The sequence below is a fragment of the Molothrus ater genome, chromosome 1 (assembly GCF_012460135.2).
Source record: "Molothrus ater isolate BHLD 08-10-18 breed brown headed cowbird chromosome 1, BPBGC_Mater_1.1, whole genome shotgun sequence".
NCBI lineage: Eukaryota > Metazoa > Chordata > Aves > Passeriformes > Icteridae > Molothrus > Molothrus ater.
Window position 1 is genome coordinate 19,480,632 of NC_050478.2, and position 19,401 is coordinate 19,500,032.

A 19,401-nucleotide genomic window follows, 5' to 3' on the forward strand; every position below is an offset into this window, starting at 1 on the left:
ATATTTCACATATTCCTACATTGTTCAATTGCTACTTTATTTTAGATACCTTTACTGATATTTGAGGCATAATTCAAATCTTCGCCTGCCACAGCTGATGGAATTGTTCCTTAACTACCTCTTCCCAGCCCTTAGCTGGGTCTCTGACTTAATACCAGATGTTAAAGGCTTATTCAGATCTAAATACCTCTCTCTTCTCTTGGGGAATTTCAGTAATAACATCACAGGGAAGCTACTAACATTGTTCATTAGAATTACCTCTTTCTGTTTTGTTCCTTGACTGTTATTTTAGATTATGATGTTGAGCTGAACCATGGGTCCTTCTCTACAAAATCAGCAGATTTTTGCATGATGTAAGTTCAGAAAATTCCCTGTTAGAGTATTTTAGAGTAATGCAGGTAAAATTGAATGGGAAACAATTGTTAACACTTTTCAGCAAGCTGATGCAGTTCATGGGCTTTGATATTATTAATCTTTTTGAAATTACTTTTCAACTTTTTGTGTCTTTTTTTACAGCCTCTTTCTGTGATTGTTTTTCGGGGTTGACTTTAGTGCTTCATGGTATCTTTGAGGACTTTTGCCACACTGAACAGAGGGCATTGCACGAGAGCTTCCCAGTCTGCCTAAATACTTTGTAATTAGTTATTGCCTAACAAAGATTATCGTTGTATCTGCATCTACCATCCTGTAGGTCTTCACTGAAACACTGGGTGCCACATTTTTGCAAAATTCTCACTGGCAGGGAGTAATTATTTTCATCTTGGCTAAAAAGGAATAGAAACTAGTGATTTTTCTCCTTTAGTTCTGCTTTGAACAGTGATGTTGCAACTTCTCAGGCACGGAATCCTTTACTTTTGGAAGGGTTTTTCAGATTTTTTCCTTCAGAAAGAGTGGTTGAGATATATGGATGTCAGATTTATTTTTGCTTATAAAGACAGACCAGGCAGTTTTTTCTCTACAAAAGACTAGGAAAAAGCAGCTAAGTTCTGAAGTTTCTGAAGTTTAGGTCTCTCTTGACAGCATTCTGTCTGAAAAATATCTCAGCTGTTGTGTTTTGGGTTTTATTTAGATTTTTTATAAAGTCTTTTCTGTCTGCCCTGATTTTCCTTGCAGCCTTTTGCAGTGGTTTTCTCCCAATTCTTTCCACACTCACTCTCTTGCTCCCCTTCCTTCACTTTGAGTAAAGTTCTGCCCTGTTAGTTTGCATTCAGGCTCCAGGAAAGAATGATTTGGTTCAATAATATGGCTCAACACCTCTGCCAATCTGGCACTGTTTTGGAAAGTTTCTAGTTGAAACCTTCAGGGCTGGTTTCCTCCTCTTTTGCATTTGACCTTTTTCATTTTTTTTTTTCCCCTTTGGCTTCCTCTTAATGTCTAGTTTGTGTGCACACCTTTGTTTAGGTGGGTATCAGCATATTGACAGGATGCATAAATTCTTTCCTTACCATAGGTTTGGACTTTTTCAGTATAAGTGACAGTTTATTTTTGTTTTAAATTGTGTGTAGTCTGTAGATGGAGAAAAATAAGAGATGAGTACCAGTTCATTTTCAGTTATGGATACCTTGTTACTCTGGTGGGGAAGAAAAATAGTTTCTTGGTTATTTTCTGCGTCATCACCATGTTATCTTAAAAGATACATAGAAATCAGTCTGTAGGAGGGGGAAATCAGTTTTGCAGTACTCCCAAAAACACATGTAATGTAGGAAATCTTAGTGAATATTAAAACAGAATTTTCAAGGGCCTTTTGTTGTGTTTTAAATATGATTGCTGAAATTTCATACATTTGGCTGGAGCCAGCATGTTACTGGTTGGCTGCATGTGAGCTATTTTCACTCCTTCAGCCCAAGTTCTTCAGACTCAGTTCACCTACTGCTACCACACAAGTAGTGAGAATTAGCATAAAGGACCCTTGATATGAGTTTAAAGGTCTTCCTGTCTTTATTTTAATGAAAACAGTCTGCCAGCAACACTCAAGTCTCTGTCTTTGCCTGGTTAGTTATCTTCTTTTACTCACACTGACAATGAAATACACAGATTTCAATGAAATTCCACTTATTTTGTTATCAGCCTTAAAAGTAACCAGTAGATTGCTCTGAGAAAACTGATTTTTTTCTTAGATACTTGATTGATATTACATAACAGAAAAACAACACAGAAACAATTGGTACAAACAACCTCTGAGGAATAAATACAGCAAATGGGCATTGCTGTCAATATGATTCCAAAGTCTATGAAGACTGAATAAAACACAGTGCTGCAGTCTCTTTCCTAAAGTTTTGAAGTCTTTATCTAGCTTGGAGTGGAAGTTTTAATCAATGAGAAACAGTAAGTCCTTTAATCTCTCTCCCCAGTGGCATGTCCTCATGGTGTGATATGAACCTTCTGAAGAAGAAATGGTCCAGAACAGCTGAGTCTGCTCCCCTCCCTTCCTTCAGACTCCAGGGGTTATCTTCCTCCTTTCCTCACTGGGGCAGGAGCTCATTGTAGAATTTCTGTTTGAGCTGCAGTGTGAGCACAGCCCTGCAAAGAGCAAACACAGACAAAGACCTTAGATATTGTTGTGTGTCACTGGCAGCAGCCTTGTTCTGTGTACCAGCTCGAGGAGAGGCCTTTTATTCCTCAGCCCAACACTGACATGTTAAACATTAATTTCAAGGATGTCTCCTTCTCTTCCCCTAGCACACACCAATATGTGTAACTCTGTATGTAAAATGATTGTTCATAGGATTTGCCTGAGGCTTTGACACCCACACCTATATACCACAGAAAATCCTAAAACAAGGAGCTTTGCTGCTGCTTCTGCTCCTGGTTAGTCTGGTCAGAAGACTACAAACTACTCGGATAAAATAAAGAAAATCCCTCTGTATTTCACACATTGGAATTGCAGATGTTTCCCAGTATGAAGCCAAGGAGTCTCCTTGCACTGGGATAGTGTTCATAACTCTTCTCCTGTCCCAAGAGCTGAACAAGGAAGAGAAAAGAAAACCAGATTTTGTTCCCTTCCTTGATCTGTCCTTCCCATGAATTTTTGTAAAAAACCCTTGGGTTTTGAGGTTGGAAAAATCAACATTAGTAAAAGACAAGTTGAAGAAAAAAGGAAGGAATAATACCTGACTGCTCTTTATGTTGGGATAGAGAGATCTGTCTTCCATGTCCAGGTGTCAGGAGTACAGGGCAGGAATCCTTCACTCTTCATATTCATATTCAGTTGCTAAGCTCTGCCATTCTGGGGAGGTCAAGCAGAATGACACAGCAGTTATTTTTTCTTCTCTGTCAGGGCAGAATTGTTCTTTTTTGCTAGGTAGCAAAAAAGAACTCTGTTTCCATAGTATTCCCCAGAGTCCAGTAATCAAACATGGCATTCAGAGGGAGAGGAATTGTACAGTTCATGGGAAGAACTGTAGGCATTTGTGGGTTTCTTGTCACCTTTCAAGTGTGTCAGCCAGCTGCCCTGCCACAGAAGGCTGAACACATCAGAATGGTGCTCTCTGTCTACTCTTGGTACCTCTTAGTGGGGGTCACACTGACACTTCCCTTAGCCACCAGACTCTTACATCTGTTTCTGACTTTTTTGTATTTCAGACTAGATGTACTTTGGTTTTCCTTCTTTAATCAGCCCACAGCAGGTTTGCCAACCTGAAAGTCAACATGTGGGAAAAAAATAGTCTTCTTCCATTCAACAGCATTTTGGTAAAACTCTTTCTCCATCTTGGTAATCAGGTGATTTTCTGTTCTTAAATGTGTAGTGTACTACAAATGCCTGCAGTCAAATAATAAAAAAATTACCCACAAACTTTTGTGATATTTTTGAACTTAACCAAATAGTTCTCCTCTGTGTCCTACAGACACAAGTGCATGTATATATTTGTAATCTCTCTGGTGCTACAAATTTTTTAGCATGAAGAGTTTTCTTTGTTAGAGAGCTTTCTCTTCAGAACCAGTAAACCCTGGTCTTCCATGCTCAAATATATTTTTACAGAAATGATATTGTTTCCCTTATAAAGGTTTGCTGTAACCACATTGTACCCCAAAACGACATGGTTTTTCAGGCAGCAAGACAGAGCTCTCTCCCTTCTGAGAATTGCATCTTTATTTTGAAGGAGGTGTGTTTTGCTGTTTCAGCTTCTGCCTCTTGTTTTGCAGTGACTCCTAATGTTCAAAGGGCATTTTTTCCCTGATTTAAAATAATGTCATTACAGTAAGAGGAGTTCTTGAAAACAGTGGGAGGCTTATTTGTGTTAAAAACCTTCTCACCTCTAGAGTTGAGGTAAGAAGGAAAAGTAAAGACAAAGTTAGTTGTAAGAATTTAGATTTCAGTTAGAAACAGGTTGAGTATGTTCCCTACAAATGTGCTAATTTCTGTGTGTTTACATGATAAGGGGATTTCTGCTTAATATATAATTTTATCTCTGAATAATCCATTTAAGCCTTTTAAGCCATGTAAGTATAGGAACCCAGAAAGGCATTGGGACTACATTTATGTGCTATCTTGTGCATTATCAGTTTTCTGTCCTAGTCTGGACTATTGGACTATAGTGTCCTCTGCTAAGTGCTTCATTAATGCAGAACATGAGAGAAATTAGTCTAGAAAATTATATTTCATTCTTTTCCACCACAAAGAGGTATTAGGTATCTGTAAAACCTGATTTTTTTAACATAAAGCTTGAAAATTCATAGAGTAATTCCAGTGATTGCTTAGTTAAATTTTGGTTAAGGTCCAGTTTAGAGAGCTGGGAATAAAATTAAGTATTTTATGCTGGTTGTAATACATTAAGATAGAAGTAATTGATTCATCTGAAAGCACATTTTCATTCAGTATGTGTTCACTGAGGATGAGTTAATGTTCCAGGGAGAGCTTTACATTTCATGCTTCCAAAATATTTTTGCTTAGATTCCTTATGCTTATCTTTAATTCCCATGCTTCTCTCCCACACTCTTGGCATCTGGCAGCATCAAAAGACAATCCCCACAGATCCAGGTGGAGGGGAATCCAGAAGAGATCCCATTTTTAATTTCTGTAGTATAGCAGCAGTTCAGGGGATCCTTCTGTTTGTTCTGCCAGCTGTCTGAATTTGATGTTCCCTTTTCCATTAAACAGTTGGTGAGCAGAAAGTGGAAAGGAAGTTTCCAAGTGACTCAACACTTGCAAGTGTTAATGGCTCCCTTGGCAAGGAGTAGTTTCAGTTGTTCAGTGTGGTTCCCTAGAGCAGCTTTTGATACACTTCAGAGAATGTTATATCCAGTAGACAATAAATGTAATTAGTAAAATTGTGTCCAGTGACATACATATCCTGGTTAATGCTATGCTTCCACCATTGTTCAGATTGATTATACCCACTGTGCAAATAAATCTATGCACAGAAATCAAGGCACAGCTTCTGTGAGAAGAACTTGCAGGCTTCTCTCTCTAATGCACAAGGGCAGCAGTAGCTGTTCAGTAAATGTAAGAGAATTTGAATTATAGTTGAAGGCATGTGGGTAAAGTCACATGTTAACCTTCATTTTACTAAATCTTTCCTTTTGTGAGGAAGCCTAGAGCAAAGCTGTGCCTATTCACAATTTAAGTGGGAATTGCAGCTTCCTGTGGTACACCATGGCCCCACTAGGACTGAGGATGCCTTGGGCTGGCTTTAAGACATTTTGTGCCTTCATAAATAAAATAATGTGGTTTGGTGTGTGAAGAGGGAAAAGGCAGATTGTTGTCTCGGCTGAGACATGCTGCAGCTTAGGTTGAATGTTGAGCAAAAAGTCAGGTGGCACTAAGGTTTGTTTGTGACACTAAGGTTTGTTTGTGACACTGAATCCTGGCTGCTGTTCACGTTCCAAGCAGGATGCCCTGTGATGTGGTTGTGCCCCAACACAGAAGCAGTGGGCAAATGGGGGCTGTGTACCAGGGCTGTGGCACAGCAGCTGCTAATAGACACACAGGCTGAACTCTTTGGACTGTACAGCTACCACTGAAGAAAATGTCAAACTAATATTTATAGTGGTGTCTGAAAAAATGATCTTTTATATTTGAACTGCTAGAAAAATTCCTATGACAAAATGTAATCTATAAAATCTATACCCTATTAGCAATTCTTTTTTTCTCAAGTTACAACAGAGTATTTAATGTATTTCATTTGCTTTTTTGAGGCAAATGAGTGAATTAAACATCTAGAAAAGATTTTGTGGTTGAATATCAAACCAAATTTTTTTGTCAGTACTTTTAACTGGTTTAGAATATTTTGTGTTCATCACAATAACCCTAAAATTATATTTTTAGATTCAAAACTAGGAACACATAGAACTTTAGTTTTAGGGTTAGAAGCCAAATAGTTTAAGTAATTTTCTCTTTTACTGTAGAGAAATTAAGTAATTTTTCTCTTTTACTACTCTGTTGTAGTAAAAATTTGTCAGTGGAATCTGGAAGAGGGATAAATGGTTTGTATTTAAGGTGAAATTAATTTTAAGTGAAGTAGATGGTTGTAGCTGGCCATAAAGTTCCAAGTAGTCAGATATAGAATTCATACAACTTTTAAAATCCCCAAAAGAACTATTCAAAGAGGTTGGAAGAAGATAATAATTAATATAATTCATTCTAAATTGTAATTTTATATTGTGTTCACTTTCATTTTGTGCTGTTTTTTAGCAAAATTGACAAAAATATGAATATGAATAAACACTACAAACAGCCTTTTCCTATATTTTTAAAGGCTGATAATGCTTAGAAATATTTTACTGAATTTTCTGGGAGATCATTTAACACCCTATTTTATAATAAACACCTTTACTTTTATTTGAAAAAAAAAATTGTTTGAAGGGGCTACTATAGAATTACATTTATCAAATCAATTCTTTTGAGTTTTTATGGTCTTGCAGTCCTTAATGGCTATTCCAAAAGCAGTCTGGGGAAGCTGATGCCATTTTCAGAACATCAAAATTTTCTGCTCTGCCAGAACAGGGCTGGCTTTTGCTTTTTGCAGGCCACTTACCACCTCACTGATCCAGAGTCAGACACAGACAGAGACTCTGTGGCTTGTTTGAGATTTGGCTTCTTCTCCTGCCCTGCTGCCAGAGCACTAAATTATGTGTAGTTAATACTTTACAACTCTGTGTTGCTTTACTGTGACAGTAATATGTTAATGATCACAAAAGCTTTTGAGCTATTACTTGGTATCCTCCAATTCCTGTACCTCAATAAAAATGGTGCTCTAAGCAGTATCCACAGTCTCTTTCTGGCAAAAATATTCCCTGTGTAGTTGTCTTTTTATGATGAGGATGGATGTTCTGTTGACTGTCCTCTTTCTTTTAATGTTGACTGTAGAAAATAGGACATCCTGGGTTCCTTTCATTTTTCTCTAGACTGTGATATTTGGTAATTGCTTGCAGACAAGGCTTCTGGAGACTGTGCTAGCCTGGGCTTTTAAAAAATATATTGTTATTTTGCAGTTACTGTGAAGAGGAATGAAAGCCATACTCCTTTTTTTTAAAGGAAAAAATAGTCCATGAGAGACTGACTTTTGAAATACAGAGATTTAGATCCTTCAGAGAGGCCAGAATGCAACTTGGAAAATAATTTACCATGAAAAAGAATATAATGGAATTGATGGATCCATCATTCCTCAAAATGTGAAGAATTGGGAAGGTCTGAATCAGCAGACACATAGACCATGATGTACTAGAGAGACAGTTTCTGTCTGTTCTTCCAATGTCCTAGCTAGTATTTCTCAAATTCCCTCTTCATCTCCTATTGGATTTATGATGGACTTATAAAACAAAGACCAACATAACTATTATTAGTGATATTGCTTGTTCATACAAATCAAGAACTTTGGACTGAAATATGAGATAGTCCCTGCCTAAAAGGGAACCTCAAATAAAACACAGGATTCCAGTGTCACATGAGCACACTAGACATTTTTTTGTTGTTCCTTTCAAAATGTCTTCATTTTCTCTGACATATGCTCAACAACTTTGTGAGTTCTGTTTCAGTTTCATTCTAAATCAAATTTTAATTTCTAATGTTGAAATTGTTCTCCAGAGTTATAATTGCATGATTCTGCATTTCCCATAATAATCTACTTCAGCTTACATGGTGCATAGATTGTAGTTAGTCTTAATTATTGCTAGCTGATAAAATGGTGTTCTGAAATAATGATTCTTTAAACAATCTTTGTCTAATCATGACACTAATGAAGTTTAGTTTAAAATACATTATTTGATAAACTGTAGTATGTCAGTAAGTAGTCATGAGAGTAGAGATGTTTTGATTTTTGCATGATGAATAATTAATGATATTTTAAACACAAGATCAGTAATTTTGTTGGCCTCCTCTTCATCTTTTTTTAAAGTATTCAAAGATTGCACAGTTTATTTCTTATAACTTTAGAATTTAGGTTATGGAAACTTCCTAAGCTGTAACATTCTGAATTTGCCACTGAATCCAAGTAGTTCAGACCTTCAATTCTAATGAGGTCAGTGAGCATGGCAGGTATTTATTAACACCCTCTCTGAATTAGGCCATACTTTGAGGTTGTTATTTCGACAACCTAATTATATCTGGCTTTGATATTCCAATTTACTAACTATTACTGACTCCTGTAATGGATAGCATGCAGACAAACTGCTGCTCCTGACAGAACCACTGAGAGCAACCAGCCTGGTAGCTCAGACATCCATGAAAGCAAGCTAACTGACCAGTAAAGGGCAAGGAAAAGAGGGGAAAAAAACCAAAAGAAATGAAGAGAAAGTTACTTTTACAAGAAAAAATGCCAAGATGCCTTACTATGATGTTCTCTACTGTTCTAAAAACAGCATTTTTCTGTATCAGGTCTCATCATCTTCAGTCTTCAGGTTAGTGCTTTTTATATTGCTTACACAGTCTGATCTATTCCCAGTAAATTTGACTGTGCTGTGCTATTATTTCTGATTAGAAAAAAAGACCAACTCTGTAATAGATAAGCAGGGAATTTTTCAATGTTCATCAGAAGATAGTAGTTTAGAAGGAAACTTATATAGGAAAGGTTACATGTGACTAATGTCTCAATGCCAAAAGAACCACATTTTTCAATTTAAGATTTTTAAGGTTGAAGCTTGACATTTTTAAAACAAGGAATACAGCTTTGTGTTAAAATATATTTAATTTTGAAGAGCCACATAAACTGTAATGACTGAAAATTATAGATATTTTTATATGATTGGCAAAAAAAAAAAAGTTTCTTTACCCAATTTTTAACATTTCTTTTTACATGAACCTTTGGGATTATTTTTAAGTTTTCCTCCTATTTGGGGACAGGAGCATTCTTGGCAATAAGTTCTGCACTGTGAAATTATTACTGAGGTTTACCTAATGTTGTATCTGTCTAACATTCCTGTACTCTTCTGTTTGTTTTCTCTACTTCTGCTTTTTTACTGTATCCTTTAGAGACCATCTCTTTGCTCAGTACCATGGGGCTGCTGCAGAGTTCTGTACCTCATATCAACCTCCCTGGGCAATCCTTGCACACTCATTGAAGTATTTTAAGTTCTCTGACACCTGTTTTTACTGTCAAGTAAACAGCTCTTGCTGGCTGCATTAGGCTTAATATTTTCTAAACTTCCACTATGACTTTTTCCAAGTATTATGGAGATGTAAGATGCAAGTAATTTGCAAGTAGCTGAGCAGTGTCTGCCACATGTGAGCACATAGGAGCACCTGCATTATATGGGGTGCTTTGTTTGGAGCTGGGTGCTGGGACATCTGGAGGGAAGCATCTGTAAGAGGCTCAGCTCCTTTGTGGTTTTAATTCAGAGGCAGCTTGCACAAAAGAGAGGTGCTTAGGGGGACATACCTTGCAACAGCTGAGCTGATCTAGCTGTTCATTGCTTTCTGCTGTCTGTGGCCTTGGGTACTTGGTCCTGCCTCTGTCCTTGCTTTATATTTGATCTGATCCCTGACTGAGCTCACCAAGCCAGAAGAAGAGCAACCTAGCTGAGAGGAAGGAAGAGGCAGCAGAAGTTAGTGTCTCAGTGAGCTCATGGGGAACCAGCCTCAGATGGGCAGTGGGCACCAGGGGTGGACTGCCTGTAACCTCCTTGAGAGTCGTGACTCCCCTCATGTCTCCTGCCAAATTCATTCAAAACTCTCAACTTCAGCAGAGAGTGCTGTTCAGCACATCATCTTTAAAAGTCTGCTAGAAGCTCAGCTATCATAACAGTCAAGTTACTTTTCTGCCTTTTATGCCTCTTTAACATTGTACCCTCATCACATCTAACCTTACTTACTTGTTGCCAAAGTGTCAAGATTCTTGTTTCTGATTGGCCTCTGATATGGGCCTTCTTTAAATCTCTTACTAAATTCTTGGCTGGCAGCAATTATGTTCCATTTATGCTGCTGTTTATGCTTGGGCAGGATGTGAACTTCTGCAAAATTAATGTTAACTTCCTTCAAATCTCTCCTTAAAACTGTTTCTCAAGTTGCTTATTTGATTAATGCAATGCTGGGCTGAACTCATCTCAAGAGCATGGGAAATAAAGAGGAGAAATTAGAGGGTTTGTGGTTGCTCAAAGAGGTGTATTAAATCTGCATCCCAAAATAAAAATTGACAGGACAAGGCCTGAAAAAACTCAACCAATCTGAAAATTTGGCCCTGATTTTAAATGAGGACAGATGATATTATTTATAGAGGCTTCTTTGAGAAAAACATTCACTTTAAATATTTCAGTGATGGTGTGCAGCAGCCAACATCTGGGGAAATTGATAGGAAACAAAAAAATTATCTAGCCAGAATTTGTAATCAAAGAAACCTCTTTAACACTTTCTGGGGAAGGCTTTGAAAATTGTCAGTTGTTATTATCCACCAGCTTTAAGAGAGCAGTAACAGTTCTGTTTCCTGTATTTCCTAAGATTGTATTTCCTTGGCCAGGTATTACACTGGGAAGTGTCAAAGGGCTGTGCAGTTCAGGCACAGTGACCTGTGCACATGGACAGCACATGGAGTGACTTGAGTCCCCAGAAATGTCCTGTAGACCTACATCTCCCCACGTGTGATTGCATCACTCTGATGTGTCTTCTGATGCCTGGGACATAGCTGAGGATTTCTAAGGGAAGAGCAAAAGAAAGAAGGAACTGAAAGCTGTGGGGAAGGCTTTCTAAAGAAATTCTCTGAAGCCAGTGCCAAATGTAGCAACCTGTGGAAAATACAGCAGTAGCAAGGCAAAAAAAGAGGGAAGGATTTCCATATATGTGGATGAGTGTGATTCTGATAAGCAGTTTGATCTGTTCTGGGTGAGCTCATTGTGATAGCAGTAACCCAGAGATGTATGATGATGCTGTATTCTGGCTCTTTTGTGGTGCTCAGAAAGCCTACAGCTTTTTACCTGATGTATGGCAGACACTAGAATTAAGCACATAGTAATCCAAATCTTTATTTTTACTTTGTGTTCTCTCATGTTTTGATTACAGTATGTTGCAATATTCTTTGTGAGTTGTCTGAAGTCTTAGGAGTGAAACTGTGAATTCTGATAATAATAGGAATAGGAAGGTTTCCATTAAATCCTTAAGTGTATGATGTGTGTGAGAGTCAATGGAGTGGATATTTTACATGTGGTTCAGTAACTGGCATGTTTTGCAGTAAATGGCAAAAGCACAGTAGTGACCACTGAGGATATATTGTTTTACTGTGGATCGTCAAGGTTCTGCTGTACCCAAGAATGGAAGAGAGTTTAAGTATGATATTGATAAAATGTATCTCAGAACCAAACTTTTAACTGAGTTTTCTTTTTAGCATAACATTTCTTTTTAAGCTCATAGTTATACAACGCTCTCTTAAGGATTCCTTTCCTGTTTCTACAGTTGGACCTTTTTCTTTCCCAGTTCTTTCAAAGCATTTCCTGATCAGTACACACTCTGCAGACCCCGTTGTCTGCGGCAGCGAGTTGATACTTGCTATCATTCTTTCAGCTGCTTCTTTTTCTTGGAGGCTTCCTCTCTGTTTGTCTTATATAATGTTCATTCATTTTTCTTGCTCTTTTCTCTGGGGAAGCCTGTAAAGATATAGTAAGAGATATATGATAAATTTATTTAAGTAGATAATTTAAAGTGAATATCTGGCTTGCTTGGTAAGTGGGACAAGAAAAAAAAAGTAAGTTTTGATAAATCAGAATGCATCTGGTAAAGTCTTAATGCAACACAAAAAAATCCACCTGTACTTCTGGGAGCAATGGTCAGCCCTCAGCTCCATCACCAATAAATCTGGCTTCAGTTAAATGAATTTCACGTTCCACCACTGTATTTTATTGTTCCCTTAGGTTAGCTAAAACCATTACTTTTGCTGCTGCTGCAATCAATGATGTTGTAGAACTTTATACTTCAGACTGAGCCAAAAGATTGCAGTTAACTATGTGTGATGATGATGAAAAAAAAAAAAAAACCCTCTTTTTCTGCGTCATTTAATCTCACCTTGAATTATCTGTATGTCACCAGCTCAGACATTGTCTCTTCACTATTGTTTATTTATATGATTCCCAAATAGTCTTCCAAATAGACCATCCTCTGAAAGTTTCTTCAGTATTTTTTGTTAAAAGTTGTTAGAAAATAATGATTGTTTTCGAAGTTTTTTGTAGAATACTATAGTATTTTTTTAATGGAAAAAACTCCAGTCCACATGGAATTATTCAAGTGTCTTCAACACTAGTATGTGCTGATATTTATGCTCACATATATGATACCTAAATAAATGACTAAAAGATAATTAGCAAAGCTAATCTTTCTTTTTGTTTGTATAACATCTTTTTGTAATACTGCAATTTCTATCACTTCCCAAAAGTTCTCATGCTTTGGAAGAACTGCTTTATTTTTGTGGTTTATGTTTTCCATCATTGCAGGTAAAGCATCAAACAGATTTGTTGAGTCAGTTTGACAGAATTCTCTCAGCTTGTGAGAGACTGATTGCTAAAGAGGAAAGCACATTTCAGACCTGCAGCTGGCAGTTGTCACAGAGGCAGGAGCTGTGGTTTATCCTCCCCAAAATAAGCCCCTTGACTGGGAGGTTACAATGAAGCTGACCATCAGTACGCTTGCTGCCTTAATGCTGACAAGGGATGATTGATAGGAAACAAGAAAGATCTCTTTTGGGGGGAAAGAATCAAGGACAAAAGGTTCCTACCAGCCTCTGCTTCTCTTGGGAAGAAGAAAGGGACTCTCAGGGTCTCTGGCCCTGCCAGGGACCAGGGAAGAGCTACCAGCCCTTGTTTTTGAGGGGCAGGCTTGCTGCTGGCTGATCAGTGGCCAGTGTTGGCTGAAGGTACTCCTGTTGCTAAGTTAAAAAGTTCAAGCAATAAAAGTAATTTGCTGCTGGTGTGAGGAGATGAGACTCCATTGGCTTTGACAAACTGGCCTACAGTTCATGCTGGTGGTGAATTAGACAAAATGTATTCATTCCAGCTTGATCGCAGAACCTTTGATTAAATTATGTTTTTCTCTATTTTCTCACGAAGGGCCACATCTGCTCATGTGGAAATAGCTTGTAACAACATTGAAACATAAATTATTTGATGAACTACTTAGGGCTATTCACTTAATGCATGATAATTCTGTGAACATGTTAATGAGCGGTAATTCTCTGATGATTGAACTGCTTGAAAATGTCTTCCTACTTATATGTCATTAGAATGAACTTGGCCCTTCTGAAACATCCATTATTCATCGTGTTCCAGTGTTGCATCTGACTGCATATCACTTTAATTTCCCTCATTTAACAAAACAATCTATTCATTACAATAGTTAGAAGCATGTTTTCTAAATCAGAAAAACCCTAGTTAATGTATAGTGTTAGTTATCTTTACAAGTACAGTTGAACAAAGTGTAACATCCCAAATTGTAATTACACACTTAGTGCATTTGAATATGCTAACTGAAACTAAATGGAAGTTTTAAGAAGAACTTTTGTTGAAATCAATAATTTTGTTAGCAGGAAGCAGGATTGGTAAAACAACTTGCTGAAAGCACAGGTTGACTTTTCATTCTGAAACAGTTGAGCAAAAATTTTCTCAGTAATCCCCTTTTCACATGCATTTCTTGTCCTGACAACTGAAGAAGAAGAGAATTATGGAGTAATACTAGTGCAAATATGAATACCTATAATAAATATTTATTTTTATTGGGTTTTCCTGCTTTTCCCATGTATTTTTTCATTTTACAAGTTCTGGATCCTTTCATACATTGTGAACCCCATTAAATCTTATGTTAAATTTGCTGCTTTTTGAATCTATGTGTGATGGCTGCTGCAGAAGTGGTTCTTACTTTCCAATAAGCTCAAGAGATCTATCCCAGGAAGTGCTGGGCTGCTGAATGACTCCATGTTTGAAGATTTTTAATCATGTGCTGCATAAGCTCCATCTCCTTTAACCAAAAGACAGCTTTTGGAAGAGGAGACAGATAGACTATCAGCTAAATAGACCACTTGAAAAGTATCAGCAGAAATGCATTTGTTTTTCAGTGTAGCCAAACGAATTTCCCGTTGAACTAGTAAAATTCTGGCAAATAACAGGGGAGATGGGCTAATAACCTCCACACAAGTCAGAAATCTTTATTCTCTGAGAGCCTGAGTCTTGTAAAATGTGCACAAAATATGTGGTAACTAAACTTTAATCTTTCTATTTTGAAAACCACTTCAATATTTTTAATTTTGCTTTTAAAATACTTTTTGGCCTTGCTAGGAAAATAGTCACTTATGCTGGGCTTATTTCTCACAGTTTTTTGATCAACCATGTTTTTGACACATTTTATTTCAGTGGGTTGCCACTGATATTTGGGCAGATGTGGGAAGTTTATGAATGCTTTTCTAGTAAGCAATAGAGTTAAGGATCCCTGTTGGTTGTATTCATGATTTCAGCAGTTCTTGGTACAATAGAAGTTAATCTATTATTGATTAGCATACAGAATTGGTAAAATTTGAATAAAATATGTATTAAAGAAATTGAACAATTATGTGGTAAGAGGAAAATACTGAATAATGTGGACTTGGAAATATATAAGTAGCATTGATCTCTCTGTGTTGGACTAAGGATGTTGATTGAATGAGAAAAAACTAAAAAACTCAACTGTGCGCTCACTTAAAATTTCTGCCTCTTCCTGTGAATCAAAATCATTCTTTGTTCATAGCCTAATGAATAAGAATGAGTTTGCAATGAGTTAAGAATTAATTACAGTGAATTTCTGGTGAACCATTTCAAAACTGTATTAGCTTTTTTTCATCATTCATTCCCTAAAGTGGCAGCTTATGGGACATATATTTAGTGCCTCATCTATGTCAGTACCAAAACTGAGTTAGTGGTGTCTTAAACTTTCGTAAACCTTTAAATTATTAAACTTCTAATAGTACATTAAACTTTTCCTTCCAACTAACCATGATGGTGTTTGTGGATATATTGCTATAGCTTTGGCCACATTTCTGTGTAAATCAACCTTTAAAAAGCCTTATGTTCTTTATGGAAATAATTCTGAACTGTTTTGTATGGAGGAATTAATGCTGTTAACAGTGAAAATAGTCTACCATTTCTACAAAATGTTAGTTAAGGGCTGTTTTAAAATACTAATTAATGTGTGCGTATTTTTTTTAATGCAGCCCCTGTTCTCCCTGGGGCATATCAACAAAGCCAGACTCAAGGATATGGATACATGCACCAGACCAGTATGTCATCCATGAGGTCCATGCATTCACAGCCTCATTCAGCAAGTCTGGTGAGTATTGAATTTAAAGGAGAATTTTGTTTGATAAGCACCATCATCAGCTATTGTGAGATCTCTTAAATATGACAGAGTTGAACCCCCAGAGTTCTATAGTTGACCTATTTGACTGTCTTAATCATAAATGTAACTGGTAGTCCTCATGTATAAAAAAGATTCAAGTGACTATGGGCAGTGGTAAGAACTATATCAGAATACATTTAAAAAAAGGTATGATATTCGGAGAGCAGAGAAATAACAGAATTCTTTACCTACTTGCCTGCTTAAAACAAACAGTAGATGCTTGGACAGTGTTTCACAGGCTGAATTTTGATGTTATGCTCTGCGATGAATTCTTGCTCCTAGCACTGGATGAAACGCAGTGATCTCTTAAGATCACCCTGTTGGTTTAAATCAGTTTCACTTTTTTTGACTTGTTGATTTTGTGCTAGCAGGCTTGGTGCCTACCTGTATTACTTCTGCTTGTGTAGAGCTAGCTCAGACTCCAGATTGCTGTGCCCTTTCTAATTGTACACAGCAGTCGTGCAGTGACTCGTGTAAGATCCAAATTGAGTTATGCTGATCAGCAGCCAAGAAAAAGCTTTATCATGAAACCATGTCTGTTTCATGAAGTTCTCAACTGTGGTGGATGGGAATGTAAAGCTGGAGTGAATATTTCACTTCACAAAGTAACTGGTCATGGAGGGAGAGCTGAATGGTATTCAGCTGGGATTTTTAGGAAATGAAGCTTCTTTTTTTTTAAACTCCCTATATAAAAATTTCAGTTTTAATGGTTATCATATTTTTTTAATCATATCACTGCCTAGAGATTTCCTAGCTGCCTAGAGATCCAGCCACCTTTTACCTTAAAATATTGTCTTTTTGAATTTTAAACTATTTTGAATACCTCTGTCACCTTTTTTAGAGATGAATAAATATTTAATTATGAACCAAACTTAGAGATTGCTGAGCTGAAAAAAAACCTGTTTTCAAGATTAGATGAAACTTGTGTTTTTTTGTAAAACTGAAACTCCATGACATTTTATATTGTAAAGGTCACGACTTTCTGTGTGGCGTGAGTAGTTTCAGGCTTGTCAGATTCTCAGCTGTCTGGGGCTGAGGGGGCTAACTTGCTGGAAAGTCTGGGATCCAGATACCTCCATCATTGAGTGAGTCAATAACCTGAAAAACTCTTTGGACACCTGCATGACAGCTGTGAGACAGCTGATAGTGGAATCAGCCATTAATTTCCAAGGATATTACAAGGCACTTTGGGAGTTGGTTGATTTCCAAAAGAGACAAAATCCAAAAAGTGGGCAACCTGGCAGCCTGGGCTTTGCCAGCAGATTTGCTACTCATTGGGGAGCAAAGCAAAAGCCCTCAAATCCAGCAGACAGAAAATGGAGATGCCTGCAAATCTCAGAATGCACTTACCAGCCTTTGCAGCTTTGTGGGCAGAGAGATGACCACTATTTCCTAATACCTCTGTGTCCCTGTGACTTACCTGACAGGCTGTCAAAACAGTGTCATTTCAGTCATCTTGAGAATCATCATTTGCCTCTTCTTCCAGAATTAGGAATGTGAAGGTAATAGGGAAAGGAAGGAAGTGATGTTAAAGGATTTTAAGAGTAAGATTGACTTATTTCAACAGATTTATTTTCCCTGTTGTGAAACTGTTTTCACTTGGCATCCATGTAAGTGATAATATTTTGTCATGGGAAAAAAAATGAAAACAGCAAACACCATGATTTAAGCTCATTTTGCTGTTGTTAAAGACTGAGTAGATTTCCCTTTAGAAAATACATCCCAAGCATTTCCAGAGAGAGGAAATCAAAGACTGCTGGCCTGGTGCTGACTGCTAACTTGCCAGTCTGGTGAGGAAGACAGAGTGTGATCTTACCACCCCGGGGTAATGATTTTGCTCCCAAAGAGGCATCTCAGATGCAGTTAGAAATCTGCCAGCCTCCCTTGTCTTCCCATCTTAAGACCAAAATATTTTTATTAGCCTGTGCAGCTTATCCAGGTGCATTGCAAATGCTGCACTCAGCTATTGGGACAACACAGAGTGGTCTCAGAGTGTGCCTGGGGGGAGCCCCTGGCTGGGGATGTGTTTAAATGTAGCAGACTGAAGGTTGATGACAGTCATGGAGTGCTTTTAAAATGAGGTGGGGACATGCTGCAGGACATCTGATAAACCTACACGATTTTTAGGTGTGTTGCTTTCAGCTGCCTGTTCAGTTCTGGGCTTGGAGCCCAACACTGCCAGAGGTGCAGTGTTGTCTGGCAAATGACTGAGGGAGGAAAGATGAGAAGAAAGTGCCAGGGGAAGGTGACTGGAGGAAAGGAATCCTAGAATAGGGACCTCAAAGCCTGAGCAGCTTTTGAGGCTCAGCTAAAAGCAGTGAAGGTGATAAAGTCATTCATCAGTGCCTGAGTTTTGCCAGCACATTTCTAGGGCAGAAGTGATTAAGATCCCATGGGTTATATCAGGGTGGAGATGATTGCAGAGTTAGCTGCTCTAGTACATTTACTCCTTTCAACTGAATTGTTGTATTGTTATCAAATCTGGCCCCAAAATGCATACGTTCATTTTATAATCATGATCACTGGTCTCCTGTATTAAGAAACAGAATTTTTCTAATTTCTAAATTTTAAAAGTCTTGTTTATTTAATTTTGAGCTTGGTTTTGTATTAGGCATGATCCTAACACAATCTTTGGATGGGTTTTTTTTCCCAAATAAATTGCATTATTTTCTGATTCTTAACTTGTCCTTTCTTTCTGTGAGAAGTTTTGCATAATGGGGTGAATTAAATTGTTGCTCAGGGTACAAAGTGCTTTATAACAGAAAGCCCTGAAGACTTATCTTCCAATTTGGAAAATAACGGGGTGTTCACACACTGTTTGATATCCAAGAGTGGTAGGAAAACAAAACCTATGCTTCAAGTTGGCTTTCCTTGATGGCTGCTGTATGTGAAGGATGCTGCAGCAGTTACTGCTCCTTGCAAGGAGCCATCCATAGAACAGGTATGAATTGGGGTGAAGTGGAAATACACACCTGTCAGCCCAGAACAGGCTAGGGAACTGAGAATATATTAGCTTGATTTCAGTTCTTTATATGGACAACACTTACTGGTCTGTCTAAGCAGTGGGAGTGAGACAGACCTTTGAGGAGGTGGGAGATAACTGAGTTTTGACTCTTTTAAGGAACTCCAAACTTACACCCTCTTGTAACTTGGTACCCGCTAAACTCACTCCTGACTGAGGAATACTGAGGAATAATTCACTGAAATGCATTTTAAAATCCCTGCTTTGAGTCCTTTAGGCATTGTAATTCTCGATTATAGAGCCCAGACTACACTCTGCAGTGATAATTAGGCATTAAATGCTAACAGGATTATTATGGAGATTTCTCCTGACAGCCATTTAGCGCCTAATTAGGTGTTAAGGCCATAAATTTAGGTTTCTCAGCAGCATTTCGGGCCCTAATAAATTCTTCTAAAGTTTGGAATTGCGGGCTTGTCTTCACAACTGTGCATCATGGTGATGTAGTCAAGCTGCCTTTTAGGAGACAGCAGCGGTATGTCCTTTGCCTTGGAGCTCTAAGGAAGAGTGAGCATCCTTCTGAGTGAGCAAAACCTCTCTATTTTTCCAATTTTATGTTAGCTTATTAAAACATTTAACCTCTTCACCAGTCTTTCCCATTTAAGGGAGA

At 37.7% G+C, this 19,401-nt stretch overlaps 1 protein-coding gene across 2 annotated transcripts in view; it reads left to right on the plus strand.

Annotated features, from left to right (window-relative positions):
- Nucleotides 1-19,401, plus strand: part of NEBL (nebulette) — a 244,546-nt gene that overhangs the window by 218,370 nt on the left and 6,775 nt on the right. For both annotated transcript variants that reach the window (XM_036379158.2, XM_036379157.2), the window contains one exon: nucleotides 15,588-15,703. In XM_036379158.2, the coding sequence (XP_036235051.1) occupies nucleotides 15,588-15,703 (116 nt within the window). The remainder of the gene's footprint in view (nucleotides 1-15,587; nucleotides 15,704-19,401) is intronic.